General features: G+C 41.4%; 1 protein-coding gene across 1 annotated transcript; it reads left to right on the top strand.

The window, feature by feature from the left end:
• Positions 1-9576: 9576 nt before the first annotated feature.
• On the top strand, positions 9577-16330 carry fundc1 (FUN14 domain containing 1). Its single transcript, XM_088914428.1, has 5 exons — positions 9577-9608; positions 11354-11504; positions 12760-12835; positions 13528-13656; positions 15754-16330. The coding sequence occupies exons 1-5, from the start codon at positions 9590-9592 to the stop codon at positions 15829-15831; spliced, it is 453 nt and encodes a 150-aa protein (XP_088770554.1). The 5' UTR covers positions 9577-9589; the 3' UTR covers positions 15832-16330.
• The last annotated feature ends 380 nt before the right edge of the window (positions 16331-16710 follow it).

Raw genomic sequence — 16710 nt, 5'->3', positions numbered from 1 at the left:
GGAAGTGTAAAATTTTAGTCATTCCGCTTGCAGCAATACCTCATTCTCAGTTATACTAAGATTAATCAATACTCTAGGAACTTTTCTGCAGTATAGAAATTCTTTAACTTGTTTCCAATACTTTCAGCAAGCAGAACACTCTTCAACTTGCCTGTTATTATTTTTGACTTTATTGAGTGGTTTTATCTAAATAAACATTTGCAACCCTTTGTTGTAAGAAAAATAAAATTCACCTTGAGTTTTCTGGTGTACTAGAATCCAAATATTAAGAAGGAGAACCGCAGCGGTGTGAACATCCATGTAAAATTAATTGCGTGTGTTATAGGTCCAACAACATATAGATTAATTTTTCATATTGAAAATAGGTAAAGGTCTTTGCTGAGCTCTAAACAAATGGAAATCTCAAACACTTATTACACGTGAGAACAGCCGATTGTGTTAAAATGTTCAGATACATATACCTCAGCCAATGGTTCCCAGCCCTGGTTCTGGAGGAACACACTTCTGTATTATATTCCAGTTGAGCTCTAAGTATCAGGTGCTGATCGGTGATTTATTAGATCTGCCTGCTTGTTCAGGTTTTTATTTAGCTCAAGGGGTGCTGCTTCCAACACCTCCAGTACACAGAACATTGTTTCTGACTAAAGGTCTCTTCCTAGTCAACCAGTTGCTGATGAATGCCCACAGTGAGCGCTTCTTTCTTCTGCACTGGTCCAGTTAGATTTATGCCAGTTTTGTGTGAGAGGGATGTTTTGTAACTTAGAAAATGGCATGGGGATGAAACCAATTATATATCCCACTTGACCCTTTAAGAGCTGAAATTAATAGATAATGCTACAGGTTGAAAACAGACATCAATTAGCCTGTAATTAAAAAATCAGAAGAGACAGTATCCTCCATGGCTTGGGACTCCAAGTCCTAAAAGCTGCAACAGCTGGGGATTAAATTATGACCCACATCATGACAGGCAAGGAAAAGAACCACAGGCCTAAATTGGCCCGGTTTTGTCACCTGGGTAGATAGATAGATAAGACTTTATTGATCCTGAAGGGAAATTGATGTGTTACAGTAGTCCAGCCCAAGACAAGCAAAAAAAAAACAGACAAAATAGACGAAAAATTAAAATACGTACAGCAATACAACATAAATATAAAATAAATAAATAAATAAATAAATACATAGGTGTGTGCAAAATATGCTCATAGTCACTGTAAAAACAATAAAATATGTGCAAAATGTGCATAGGTATATACAGATTGAGCATCCAAAAAAAAGTACAGTGGAGCAACATGCTGTCCATAGATGAGCAAATTAAGTCCTAGCCTAGGGCAGCGTTATGCACCCTGACAGCCGCCGAGAGGAAAGACCTGCGTAAACGTTCCCTTGAACACCGTAGCTGGAGCAGTCTGTTGCCAAAAGTGCTCCGCTGCCCAGTAACAGTCCTATGAAGCGGATGAGAAGTGATGTTCATGATGGCTGTGAGCCTGGTCAGCATTCTCCTCTCAGCCACCACCTCCAGGGGGTCAAGGCTCAACCCCAACACAGAGCCAGCTTTCTTGATAAGTTTATTGAGCCTATTTGCATCTCTTGTCATGATGCTGCTGCCCCAGCACACACTATTGCTTGGCTAGCACTATTGCTTTGTTTCCTTGCCATCTCATCTCTCCTCTTGTCTTGTACAATAAGCCCAGAATCCCAGTCACAGTCGGCTAGAGACCTGAACAAGGCTTGAATCCGTAATTGTCGAGTACAGTCTACACTCAGGCAAGCACTTTCAGCCTTGCTTTCAAGGCACCCAGGAAGTTAACCAAGCACTGCAGGTGTCCAGCAGATTGTCCAAACAAAACCACCTTGAAGGCTCTATGGTGAATTACATGGCCTCAGGGTCCAAGAACCATGGTTGTCGTTTCTATATATGAACAAAAGGCCACAGCGCTGTTTTCATTACACAGTTGTATGAATTTGTTAATTATGCAAGCGGCAGTCCACATTCTCAGGGAGGTAGATAGGCCCGACAAGAAATCAAAATCAATTTTCAGGCTGGCTTTAAACACAGGCTCATTACCTCATCGTCAGGGGGACTGGATTCCCTGGCAATGGGGGGCTCTCACAAACACAAAAAACCTTCCCACCCCCGGCCCCCAGGGTCGTATCAGTAACAGTAGCAATAGTGTGCAAAAAAATCAGTCCTTTTCCTTCTGTTGGAGTGCTGCTGTAAATGAAGGGCACGTTAGGAGATAGATTATATGATGCATGTAGGTAATTTAATACCTATGTGCGCATAGTTTTCCATATTTCTTGATTTTTTTTGCACATATCGAGAGCATGTATTACAGCATACCTGTCATTTAAATAGCTTAGGCAAAGTGTTCTTAGACCTATGTGGGAGAATAGAATCCAGGTCCATATTCGCTTGTGAAACACTGTCAAACAGTCGGACAAGCAACCTATAATGTAAAATATCATTTTTGGTAGATGATTAACATCTAATCATATTCATGGATATCCTTGTTAAGATTTTGTTGACAATAAGATCACTTTATTGGCCATATACGATTTCTTGTATTAGGAATTTGTCTCTTCGCAGACCCCAACTTGCTCTTCATGAGACACACAGACAGGGGGAGAAGCTTGGGGTCCGAGGGCAGGGTCAGCCATTTAGGATTTTTAGGACTGAGACTACTTGCAGACCATCTCCAGGTTCCAGGTTGCGCCAGAAACATATATGTGCATAAAGATAACCTGATTACATGCACAAAGAAAAAAAAAGAGTCATATCAGCTATTTCATAGAATAGAGTATTTCTCTCAGCAAAGGTCATGCAAGCTCCTCAGCTCTCTGCCTGTCAGGTGTGCACCACAACCGGTAATGTGTGGGGCCCTTTGTTATAGCCACACATAGCAGGGGTCACTTTCCTGGCTGACAGGAACTCCACTTCCTATATTGGTACAGTTCTGCCAAGCTTTAAATCTGTCAGACGTGTCAGAGAGGCAGAGACGAGTGGCTTTCTGTCACTAGCAACAGCAGAGAGGCCTGTAAAGCACAAGAGATGTGGGATGACGTAGAATCCATGTCTAGGTATAACTTTTCTAGACAGAACAAAGCAGAAGATGAAGCTGAAAAACCTCCTAGAGTTTCAAAAATGCAGCTGAGAACGACGTGCATGAAAAAACAAACCATACTAATACAGGAGCAATTGTTCAAGAGGTAGGATTAGAGACTTTAGGCAAAAGAAAAAGAGCTTGGAAAGGAAAACGTTTTAACTGTTTACAATGATACTTTAAGTAGGTACTTTGCTTCACAGGTTGCTGTTTGTTTTACAGAGAACATTTTTTTACCAAGAGAACTGCTGAATAGTGTTTTGAGTGTGGTTAGCACTCCATATTTTATCTTTCCTGTTGTAAAGCAATGCGGTGCGTTACTGCTATGCTAATGTAACTATTTTAATGAAGGGAGCTAACTAGCAAAACAGATTTAAAGTAAATTCAGGAAGCATCACAACAGAGGATCATGCACTCATTATTGGAAGTTGCCCGATACAAATACATTATATTTAAATAAATATTTTTTAAAAATAAACATTTAAATGCAGATGCAAACTGCTGATGTACAAGAAAGGTAATTAACTCGTTCTGAATAAGAGTCCATCTGGCAGAGGTGTGTCCAGCTGGAATTCTGAATTTTCCCTTGACCACTACACCAAAATTATGAAAAATATTTGAAGATAGTGTGAAAAACAAAAACAGTCTTCAGTAATGGGGGGAAGTAGTCATATTAATCCATAAGATCTCTCAATATCACACCATATCGGAAACAGAGGCTGCATAGATTGTTTTTGTTAATCATGCTTGAAAGGGGTACTGGGGGCTCTGTAAAAATGTCGTCAGTGACTAGAAATACACAAGGCAAATTCTTAATATTGCCTCAACCACCATAGAATTAACATTAATAGGACCTCTGTGCTCCAAGCTCCGGGATAAAATCACGTTATTCCTGGTTTCACCGTGAAGAGCGCATCAGAGGTCGTCTTTGCTCAAACAAGCTACACTACAGTGTGTGCTTTTGGGATACTTGTTGATCAGATACAGAATTAAAAATGCGTTAAAAAGCAATCAAGTCTTAAGACATTTTTCAAGGCTCCAAACTAGTGCTATCATTACACGGATGCAATGTGGTGTCTGCTCTTGTTTAACGTTTAACTCCCCAATCTTCATTTTGCCAGTAATATCGGAAAACAAAAGGCGTTTGCGATGAATCGCCTGGTGAGTCTGAACCTAAAACAAGCCCCGAGGAACTCTGGGAAATTCCTTTCACACCCAGGTCACGGGTGCACGTGAAAGAAATACAATTCCCATGGTTCTCGGTTATTTAAAAGTCTGTCTTTTGCTCTATTTACATTTTTACTCAGTTAAAATAAAATAATGTTTTTAAAAGGCTGTACAACAACGCAGGATGCGAGGGCGTTCAAGTTAGGTAAAATGGCTCGGTATGTTTCCCGCTCAAAGATAAAGAAATTCAGGATTCAGCCAAAAAAAACAAAAAACGTAAACATGATAACAGACGCCCTGCGAGCTAAAGCTACTGGAAAACCGAGGAAACCAGCTTGAAATGAGTCTTTTTCGGGAGTCGTAGGCAACTTGTTTTTTTATGTTTGATTTTTTTGTATTGGATGTTATAAGTATTCTGCAAACCTAGTTTTCTTGATGTCCGAGAAGGGCATTTTTGTGTTTTACAAGCTAAAACAAGCAACAAAATTCACCAGGACACGGTCCCCCCCCTTTTTGTTTTCCTTAAATGAAAGGCATCCACCTGGCAACATTAAATATTTAGGAGGTGACCAGCTTCATCCACCACTAAAGGGCAACCTCATTGCACAGCCAATAAGGGGAGAAGTGAAAACCTGCTCTTCACCAGTTGAATTAAGGGGAATTTATAGTGAGGACAGATTATAGAAATCAAGAGTGGAAATTAGCAGGATCACAGCCCTTAACAACCCTACTCTGATGAGCAGTGTCCTGAGATCTCTAGTGACTAAGCAGCCAGGACACCAGTTTCACGTCTCGTTCGAAGGATGACACTTCCTACAGTCCGGTGTGCCCTGAAAACCCTGCAGAGCTGCTCGTGCTTGGAAGTTCTGGTCCAGAGGGAAGTGTGCCCTCTATTGGTCCAGTTTTTTCCCAGCTTTTACACCTGTTCATAGTTTCTGTCTACTCCACCTCACCAGCTGTGCAGCGGAGCTGCTGTTTGTCAGACAAGTGGGGCTGCGTGTCAGTGGCGGATGAAGTGGGTCCCTTTTTATATGCAAATCACTCTGGAATCCTTTCACTCTCTATATAAAGCTTTATATAGATGGTTTATATAAGGGTGTTACCCGGGCATCCTGGATAAATTTCCCATTGGCCTTTACCAATCATGGCCTCCTAATAATGCCCATCTCTGAAGTGGCTTCATCACTCTGTTCTCCTCCCCACTGATAGCTGATGTGTGGTGAGCGTTCTGGCGCACTATGGCTACCATTGCATCATCTAGGTGGATGCTGCACACTGGTGGTGGTGGAGGGGAGTCCCCATTACCTGTAAAGCGCTTTGAGTGGAGTGTCCAGAAAAGCTCTATGTAACTGTAAGGAATTATTATATAAGGTAACTCTGAAAGAGACACTACACAAATCCTTCCATCTATTTTCTGACTGCTTTATCTAATTAAGGGTTGCAAGCCGGGGTCGGCAAGCAGTGGGCACAAGGCAGGATGCTGACTGGACTGGATGCCAGTCCACTGCAACGTGCACACTAACACAGACACAGGCACATTCACACCAGGGCCAGTTTTCCCAGAACCCAACAAACGTGCCAGCATGTCTTTGGACTGTGGAAGGAAACCGGAGCACCAGAAGAAACCCATGCAAACATTGGGAGAACATACAAACTCCATACAGATGGTGTCCCAGGTCCAGAATTGAACCCAGGGCCCCAGTGCTGTAACGTAGCAATACTGTATTAACCACTCTGCCCCCGTGCTGCCCCTACACAAATCCAATTATGTATTAATTAAATTGTTGTTCTTACTCTAAACCTGAAAGGTGTCATTCTAATCAAGGACTTTATTCCTTGACCTTTTGCCTTTGGCCAGTCCAGATTATGATTCAGGTTACACCTTACACACAAGATCCCTCACTTTCATTTAGAACACCGCTTGCTGGAAGCCCTAATGCATATTAGCCTTTGGGCCAATATGTTAGAGGTCTCAGTGGCCAATCAATAACCACCTCAAGGAATTATAGTAAGTGCAACCCCAGCTCTGTAACCCTTTGACATTTATTACCCACCCACTGCAAGAAGCATTTAACCTTAAGAGAAATTTAAAACTAAATGAGCCAGATGTGCTGAATGACCTCTTCTCATTTGTAGTAGCACACTTAAAAAAATACAACCTACTTTTTTATGTATCCTCCATCATTCAAGACAGTGGCTGTAAACACTAGTTCAATTTACATGTGATGAGATATATTGCAAGCTAAACATTTCTCATTCCTGCACACCAGCTCACAAAGATAACAGATTTTCTATAGGATGGATGTTTTATTCTTGGAAAGGGTCACATCAATCCAGAACAATCAATTAACCCCTGAAGCAGTAACCAGACTACCCCTGGACAGGACAGTAGTCCATTGCAGGGTACAAGAAAGGACCGCACCCAGGACAGGACACCAGTCCATCGCAGGACACAAGACAGGATCGCACCCTGGACAGGACACCAGTATATCACAGGTCACAACACAATTGGACAATTTAGAGACAAATTAATTTAGACAGCATGTCTTTATGAGAGAGTAGGGATGTAGAACACTTGCAACTCCATTCTTACAGGAAATCTCAGGCTTTTAGACCCCAATGTGCTCGTTTTACTGGATAAACTCAAAACTGGACAAAAAGAGGGGGACAGAACCTGTTACAAATAAATGAATAAAATACAGTAATCCATCTGTGCAATCAAACAATTCAACCTCAAACACAAAAGAAATTAAACACGCTGAAAATTAAACAAGTTGTAAATTTGGACCCATGGACATAGAATGTTTCATTTCTGGTTGGCTTAATGAAACATCCACACGATTTCCTTCACTTAGGTACAAAAAATTAAATGTGCTCTATTAATTAAAATCATACAATAAATGTAACATTTTAATGAAATACCACTCCAAGAAAACTACAGCTCCGATTTATCCTAAACCTAGATGATACATTCTGAAAAAGTAACATGCCTATTAAAAGTAATATGAAAATAAAAACACATTTATGTCCTAGGCTACCAATATCTAAAAGCTAGAATAGAAGATCTGCAAAGTTGCCAGAGTATTATTTCAAACCTTCTTCCTCTTGTAATTTTGTCATTTAAACCAAAACCTTAATCTCCTCCTTTATATCATTGGGCATAGATTGGTTTGTTTTTCTTGTAGTCCTGTGTTGTCAGCCGTTGTGATACAGCATTGTGATGGCAGAGGTAAGAGTGACAAGCCAATGAAAAAATGTTAAAAGCATGGAAGGCCATTTTGTAGTCATTAATTGATTGAGCTGTATGTTGAAAGAAGACAGGATATCACCTTCAGCAACAGGGCTGGGTCACTTGTTCCTGACCCCAACCACCCTTTGGGTAAAGACATGCACTTAATTTTAGTTTCCACTTGGGACTCATGTTTTGCTTTTGATTCTCAAGAGGGTTGACTTAGTCAGTGGCTCAGAGGATTTCAAATATTTCAACCAGGTCACCTCATAGTCTTCTGTGTCCAAGACTAAAATTTGTGGCCCTTGCTGATTATGCAAGACGTCATCAGTGGTTGAGTCATGTCTCAGGCCACAATTCTAGACCCATCGCCGAGAAATATTCTGTTTTACTCCAGATCATGATGGCTAGAGTAATTGGCTGAATAACTTCACTGAGATGAGGAGAGCCAAAGTCTTAGTTTTATAGAGAGTGGGGCCAGGCTACATCAGTCCTGACTTTATTAAAGTACTCACTCAGCTGGCCCTATGTTTACCCTTAAATTAAACTGATTGAACTACTGAGGGTATTTACTTTTTAACACAGGGATACTTGATGTGAGATTACTTTGTTTATAAAACAATTGAAACAAGCACAAACTTTGGTGTTATTTGTTCACTTGGCGGTGAAACATTCAGTGGTGAAGTTAGAGAATCTGAAAGGGGGCAAACACTTTTTTTTGCTTTACTGTATACAGACACTTTAGAGGTAGTTTAGGTAAGATAAGATCACTTTATTAGCCATACACAATTTCTTGCATTAGGAATTTGTCTTTTCGCATACCCCAGCTTGCTCTCCATGTGACACACAGACAGGGAGAGAAGCTTGGGGTCAGAGCACAGGGTCTGCGCTTTATACTGCACCCCTGGAGAAGCTGGGGTTAAGGGCCTTACTCAGGAGCCCAACAGAGTAGGATTCCTCTGCTGGCTACAAGATTTGAACCAGCAACAGGCACAGATCATTAGCCACAGAGCCACCACTCTGTCCAATTTATTCTTACACAGAATCCTCTTGTGATGATGATAAAGTCTGTCTGTTATTTCAGACTTCCCTCCTCCTTCCTCAAGCATGCTGTCATAATGACATCACTATGAGTGGTCTGGTCAAATGTGAGTATATATGTTTTAATAGGGATAACTTAACAATGGAACAGTGACTGTGTTTAGCATGAGTTAATTATTAGGAACACTGCTTTGATATCTGTGTTAGCCCAGCCAGCTGTGTAAATACACTCATTGTTCCACACCTTCAGAATAAGGTAACATTGCTGGGAACTACAAACGAACAGCTAACCTACAACACTTATCTATAGTTATATGTCTACTACCTGGATGTAACACGCTGCTATTGTATTCGTGTCAGAAGAACGTAATTGACGTAAATGCCATATGACAGATCTGTAGGTTTTTTATTTTCCTTTACTGCTTTCACGCTGTTTACTAAACCTGTTTTGGTATCGTCTTCGAGCTACTCGACTGATTATACGAGAATCTAGATCACTCATATCAATTAGGAAGGTATAATAAAACCGTGAAAGGTAAATGCAGTTGCAGCACAAGGTAAATTTAACCTCTTGAGTTTGGGAGCCTACGATAAACCACAAGAGCTACAAAAGGCACGGTGCAAGATGGTAACGACACAGGACAACTGAGAAACAGTCACGCAAATATCCTGTGGGTAAATCCGCATATTCTGCGTGGAGGTTACAGTGGAAACACGTGACAGGGACCAGCGCTCTATGAATAAGGGAACAACCCAGCGTCGGATAGTAATGGATGCAAGTTGAATATTGAGATTGTTACTTAATACATTTTGAGCGGTTACTTGTTGCAGCTTTTATTGTTATATTGTTAAATAAAACAATATTTAGGACACATAAAGCTGGAAGAAAAATAACTTTAAACATTGGTATTCCATCTTGGAGCGCACGAAACGCCAGAGCTGCAGGAAAAAAAAAGATGTCCTGGCTCTTTAAACATCTTGAACCGAGTCGGAGGAGGCGGAGTACAGCGGGTGCTTGGCACTGTCAACATCCTGAGCAGTTGACTGCAAAATGGCGGACTGCAGAGAAGGTTAGTACTGCATTTGTGTTTTAGTGGCATTTAAACAAAAATGGAGCTTATTAACAACGGTGTCTCTAGGAATGAACAAATGCAACTCTGTTCTTCATTTGCTAGTCTGTGCGTCGTCTTTTGAGGAAGTGAAATTGTAGAATTGTAGAATGAAATTGTTATGTTTACATATACACTCTGACTGTGTGCTGCACTACCTACTAAGAACCGTATTTAGATTTTCGCGTTTTACCACATTACAAAATTGAACTGTACGGAACGATTATACGGTATACGCAATGTTCTGCTAAATATACTAGATTTTGCTAAACTAGATGTTTCTTCAAATCTGGAAGTGCAAACTTAGACTGTTATATGAGTCATATCAATTAAAATTGTTAAATCCCATTGTTATAAAATGAGCTGTCATGTCAAGGGCAGTTCAAGTGCCACAGATATTGATCCGTATGTCTTATCCATGTAATAGTGTAAATATGCAAACTCATCAGTCAGTTGTTTGTATATTATGTTGCATTAAAAGCAATCCCATCCAGGTATTAGCCAGGCTCACACCTGCTGTGCTTCAGTGGGTTGGCAGTTGTGCATTCCAGGATGATGTAGCTGCCGACAATCATTTTATCTCAGCAGTCCACATATGCCCTCTTACCTCAGTGGGGATCTCGGAACTGGTGTCTACTTTCGTGTCTGCTATCTTAACGTTTGATATTGTTGAACTGGGAAAAAAATAAAGACAATCCAATTGCTACAATAACAATACAAATATGACTATTAAGTCTATTAAGACAGAATAAAGCAACAATTTTCTTACTTAGCTGAGGCTTCATCATACCGATGGCAGAAAGATATTGTTCTCCACATAAATGGGACGCATTTGGTTTTTTTCTGTGTTTATGGTTTCTTGCTTTTCCCCTATTGTTGACATTCAAATGGTTAAATTACCTCATCACCCATAGGTGATCAGCTCTCCCCTTATTGAGCTGCTATAGTGCTGATGCAGCAAAGTCACTGGAGTGTATATCAGGCAACATGAGCTTTCAATAAATCAAAATGACCCCAAAACAATTACTCAGTCTCCAAAATATGTAGAATTTATTTTTGTGTGTATAAAACACACCTGCATAAAAGATTCATGGTGCTCCATGTTTCTTCCCACAGTCCAAAGACACACTGGTAGGTTAATTGGGTTCTGGGAGAATTGGCCCTGGTGTGAGTGTGTGTTTGTGTCTGTGTGCCCTGCAGTGTACTGGTGTCAATTGCTTGTCAGGATAGACTCTGGCACCCTCGTGACCCTTTACTGGATAAAAAGCTTAGAAGAGTGATGGATGACATCTGCATAAATTGAGTGATAAGGTGTCTTCTGCTCAGTATTTTATCTGGCAAAGTAATAGTAAATGTGCAATAAAGGAACAGCCATTATTACATTTATCTGTTAGGGATAGCCTTCTGTCAAAAGGGAGAGCCTTCTGTGAAATTATCAAGAGTTTATCCTTCATTAGATTGCCTCAGAGAAACAAAAGGAGTTGATTAATACATTTCGGTCTGAGCTGCAGTGAGGAGCTCTTTAGATAAAAGGCATGGTTATGTAATTCCTATTTAAGACAACTTTTTGTGCTCATTGGTATTTTATATGGATAAAACTCAGTGCGTTTCGGTGGACGATGCCACTGTCTGGCATGAGTTGTGGTGTGTAAAGATGAACCGAGAGTACCAAACTGACATGCATGGTTTCGTCTTGAAATGTTAAGACAGTGACGATGACTCGTACGAAGTGGTGGACCTTTCGGATTATGCAAGACGCCATCAGTGGTGGAGTCGCGTCTTTGGCCAGAATTCTGGACCCATCGCCGAGAAATATTCTGTTGCAACGCAGATCATGATGGGTGGTGTAACTGGCTGGTAAGTATACAGACTCTTTAAGGGTACTTTATGGATTTGTCTTAAAGTACATATTTATGAGGTTATTTTACTTAAGTAAAGAAATGAGTTCCCATTAGAATGCCTTTATCTGTACATAACTACTTGTATAATAACTTGTATAAGATCTTGGAACACATCACTTTTTCCGACTGTTTTGAAATTGGTCCAGGTACGTGTCCCACTGTAATGCCAGTCACTGCATCCGGAAAATCCTTGTTGCATTTCTAGAGCCAAGACTTAACAGTGATTTGATAATAATAATAGCTTACACTTATATAGCGCTTTTCTGGACACTCCACTCAAAGCGCTCTACAGGTAATGGGGACTCCCCTCCACCACCACCAATGTGCAGCCCCACCTGGATGATGCGACGGCAGCCATAGTGCGCCAGAACGCTCACCACACACCAGCTATCAGTGGGGAGGAGAGCAGAGTAATGAAGCCAATTCATAGATGGGGACGGGGGCTCCCAATTTGCTTGTTCAGATATCAGGCAGCAGCAGTGTTACGGCCTTGTAGCTTGATCTCGTCGGATCACAGAAGCGGAGCAAGGCTGCACCTGGTTGGTACTGGGATGGGAGATCTCTAAGGAAAAACCAGGTTGCTGCTGTACGTTTAGCTCAAAGACCAGCTGTTCTCTCTGGACAGTTTGGTGACCTGGGCCACTGCTACCGTGTAGGAGGTACCATTCCACTAGACTCTTGTGGGTCATGTAATATCTCAGTGTCATTGATTATGTGGCTTGGAAGATGGCATTACTTAAGGTGCTTAACAATTTAAGGACTAGAACCGCTGGTCCAGGCATATGTTGTGCAGGATAGCTGGGTATTTTCAGTCATCTTTAATGAGTACAGCACAAGTTAGCTTCAAACAACAATTAATCAGACCTGTATCTTTCTGTGCATTCTGGGCCTGTAAGCCAGAGGATTACTCCCTGCGTGGTTCTTGAAAGCAGAGCTGACTCCGGCACCTAAAATCAGGGCTGTTTCAGCAGAGCGTCATTCAAGAGCAGACAAATGCAGTATTTGTTTAAGTAAGTATAATCAAGAAAAAAACATTAAAATTGCACTGGCCATACTGTAAAAGAGTGGCTTTGAACAGTAAGGGATAATGTTGTACCACCCTGGACAATCCAGGGCAACAGCAGAAAACCCTGAGGCAGGGGTTGATGCCTTTCTCTTTCTTAATTTATTCTTTAAAACGCCAGCCCTGACGAGTGTTTCTCCTTGGGCAGGTGCGCAGGGTACCTGTTCCAGAGGGTTGGGAAGATTGCAGCAACCGCGGTTGGCGGCGGCTTCCTTTTACTACAGGTACAGAACGAATCGTGCTGACATCTGCGACGTCCAGAGACGCAAGCCTGACAAACGGAATGGGGCCATTGGGGCGTTGAAGTGTCCTTGCATGCTTGGCACAGCACTGACTTCTCAGGAGATAGGTGTGCTTCCGCCCGGGTTCACTGATTGGCTGGGAGCGTGTCAGTGCTGGCACTCTCTGTGTTTCATGTCGGTTGGCCCGTTGCTTCGGCTGTTAAGAGGAATACTAAAAAATAAAGTGCAGAAATCTCAGACCTTGGGAGGAGAAGGATGTACAATGCATGTGTTTAAATGGTGTAATCAAAGGTTGGTTAAGTGTAATTATACCACATCCAAATTGCTTTCAGATCCCAATGTAATAGATCATCATCTGGCTGTGTAAAAAAGTTTGATCTGGGAGCCAAAAAAAGAGGTGATGCTTCAGTACACTCTGTCTAGTTCTAAATGTGCAATGGCTCTGGTTTCTGATGAATGCTTGTAGCATTGTCTAAAACGGGAAACTAAGGGATCGGCTTTTTTCTTCCATATTTGAAGATACCTGAACTTATTTGTAATCAATACACTGATGATGATATTGCCAAAATCAAACATTATGGGTTTTTTAAAATTAAAATCGCTGTCAGATTGCTGCTCTTCGCAAACGTTTTCTCCTGAAATGTGGGAACGATGATTTTGTTGCTCCTTTCCAGATTGCAAATCACAGCGGATACGTGCAGGTTGACTGGAAGAAGGTAGAAAAAGACGTCAACAAAGCCAAAAAGCATCTTAAAAAGAAGGCGAACAAAGCTGCCCCTGAAATCAACAGCTTCATTGAAGAGGTGAGACTTCCAACCCGTAACGACGCAATTTCTGTTGCTGTCAGAGGGTGCTGCTATATTTAAATACCCTCCCCCCCCTTAGCACGGTGGTATTATCCTGTTTGCCCATGGTGCTTCCAAACACAGTGCTGTAAGAAATATCACACTTCCGCAGGGCCATCTGCCTCAGACCTCGCATGGCGCTGAAGGTGCTACCATATATGGAGTGTGTTCGTATTCTCTCTAGTTCCAGCTCAGTCCTGTCTTGCAGTTCCATTATCTCCGCGTGAAGGCTTCTCACTTGAACACAGCTCTGTGCACTTGACTGCAGGATCATTCGGGTTCAGGATCACTGGTGGAAAAGCAACAGCTTTTGATTGGGTGCGCTGAGCATTAACCTTCTGAAAGTGGAAGTGCTCCGAAGTTAAATGTGATCCAAGATCCAGTGGAAGCCACGAACTGAAGGTGGAATAGATAAGAATTGCGAAAATCCATATCAAAGAGTCAATGATGAGAAACTGTGGCTTTAATTCAATAAAATTAAAAATACCTGTTTTCTTTTGCAAATCAAGAGGCATTACTTGTACATTAATTAATTGTTCTTCTGTGAAACTGTGACGCCTGCCTGGTAAATCCTGTTCTGAAGATGGATAGCTGTATATTTCAAGCTAGGACATGGTTAATTTGCAAAAAAAAAATGTTAAAGGAATTAGTAGAAATAAATTGTATTTGTTAAATTCAGAATTGCAGATTTTTATTTGGTGAATGCCTTCCAAATTTAAATTTGAAATCTTCCTCGAGTAGTTATAAGTTCAGCTCATATCCTGGCGGGGCGGGGTGGTGGCTCTGTGGCTAAGGATCTGCGCCTGCGCCGACCGCAGGTTCGTATCCAGAGGAATCCTACTCTGTTGGGCCCCTGAGTAAGGCCCTTAACCCCAACTGCTCCAGGGTCGCTGTATAAATGGCTGACCCTGCGCTCTGACCCCAAGCTTCTCTCCCTGTCTGTATGTCTCATGGAGAGCAAGTTGGGATATGCGAAAAGACAAACTCTAAATACAAAAAATTGTGTATGGCCAATAAAGTGATCTTATATCCTCACCCCTTGTTCCATGCTGGGAGAGAGGAGATCAATGCATGTACTCAGCCCTCAGCCCCGCCCACCTGTCAGAGCACACCTGCAGTCCTCTGCCCCGCCCACCTGTCAGCATCTCCCACGCTATGTGCCCCATAGGAAGAGGTGTTATTGATTGGCAGAGCCGCGTGGCCCTGACCAAAGGCACGGCAAGCTCGCAGGTCACTGGCAGGTCTTGTGGAGGAAATGCTGGACACACAGTCCTGGTGTGGTTCAAGGAGCCACCACCTGGGGTAACTTAGGCACTGCTGGCCAATAACATGGCTCAGTTTCAGCCACCCAAGACCCAACAGATATCATCTCCTGACAGTGCTTTTATTAATACAGTAGTGTTTTAAGACTAATGCTTATTAATCTTTTTTGAGAAACATTTTGTGATACAATTGAAGAGTTGCATCCTATCCAGGGTGTGCCCTGCCTTGCGCCTGTTAATCGCTGGGATAGGCAATTGGTGGTTAAAAAAAGGATGGATGGATACAATTGAACAAATGCAAATTAAATGATTTTGAGCCTGTAATAATGGAGGGAGGCACTTGCAGCTGATCGAAACTTTATTTTTTTAAGAAGTCATTTTGTAGATCCTTAGAAAAATTGTGAAAGCACAGTTAGAATAGCTAGACACTGGGTATTAAAGGTGATAGTATTTCAGGCATTAGCACCCCCTATTGGAAGAAGTGACCTTCCTTTGGTTATTCCATTAGGAATAGTTTCTTACACAATTTTTAACACCTGTTGCGTTTTTGTCTGCTTGAATGTGCAATGTGTGCATGCTCTGATGCTCATATTGTTCCTTTCTCTGTTTTCCTTTGTGTTCTAATACATTGGTGTACAAAGACGACATTCAAGACCTCAGTGGCCCTAACCCAGACACTGGAGTCTCGGGTCCTCTGCCTTCTCATTGTGACCAAGAATAGTAAAATATAAGTTATAATTATAAAAAAAAGATGATAAAATGTAATCTTTGCTCTTCCTCCTCTGTTTTGCAGTCTACGGAGTTTGTTAAGAAAAACATAGTGCTTTCCAGTGGATTTGTGGGCGGGTTCCTGCTGGGACTGGCATCTTAAAGCCAGTTTGGAGAGATGACCCGAGATCCATAATAATAATAACTGTGAAGTATTTCCTCTGACTGGGCTGGTATAAGAGAAGGCGCACAAGCAGAGCAAAGCCATGGCATGCTGCAGTTCTCTCCTTCCCTTTACTGAGTCTCCAGAGCCATTCGAAGCTGGGCTTCTTAAACACAATAAAATTCAGAACGTGCTGGATATAGGCTTTGCTTTACGTGTTTCATTGCATTCTGAACTGTTTTGCCTCGTCATTGATGAGTAATCTGTTTTGTTAAAGGATTATTTTAATTTTATTGGACAAGAAACATGACTACACAAGGTATATGACCAAGTGCTGAATATATTCCTTAATATTAAGGGTCACGTTGAGTTACAATTTAATTATTTTGCCTCTGTTTAACAATGAACATTACAATGTGTATTAGAAGGAGTGGGATAATATATTTATTGCTGTACTGACATAACATATGAATGAGAAAATAAACTTTTTTTTTGGTTTGGTGTCTTTTTTTACTTTTTACTTAAAGATGAACGTATTTATAAATACTGCTTTCATCTTTCATTTTTCAATTACATTACGTGGTTATATAATTGTGTGTCTTTTTTAGTTCAGCCTTAACTGCAAATGTACAGCAGCTACCTCCAGAGAGTTGAAAGGAGCCTAAGACAGGTCAGCTGTACTCACCTCACCTTTGTGGTCAGAAATGAGCAGGAGGTTTCACTGCAGGGTGTAAGTGTGCCATACAGCACCAGGCACAAAAAATGAATGTATTCTGAAGTTTTGGCCTTGTACGATCACGCAGGACCTCATGGATTAAGCAGCAGGCTGATATTCTCCTCTTGTTGGTTTTAGGGAGGCAAGATGCTGCAGATTTTTTA

This window comes from Atractosteus spatula, chromosome 4, assembly GCF_055471065.1.
Source record: "Atractosteus spatula isolate fAtrSpa1 chromosome 4, fAtrSpa1.hap1, whole genome shotgun sequence".
Classification (NCBI taxonomy): domain Eukaryota; kingdom Metazoa; phylum Chordata; class Actinopteri; order Semionotiformes; family Lepisosteidae; genus Atractosteus; species Atractosteus spatula.
Note: the sequence above shows the minus strand (reverse complement) of the source record. Positions and strands in the feature narration are given on the sequence as shown.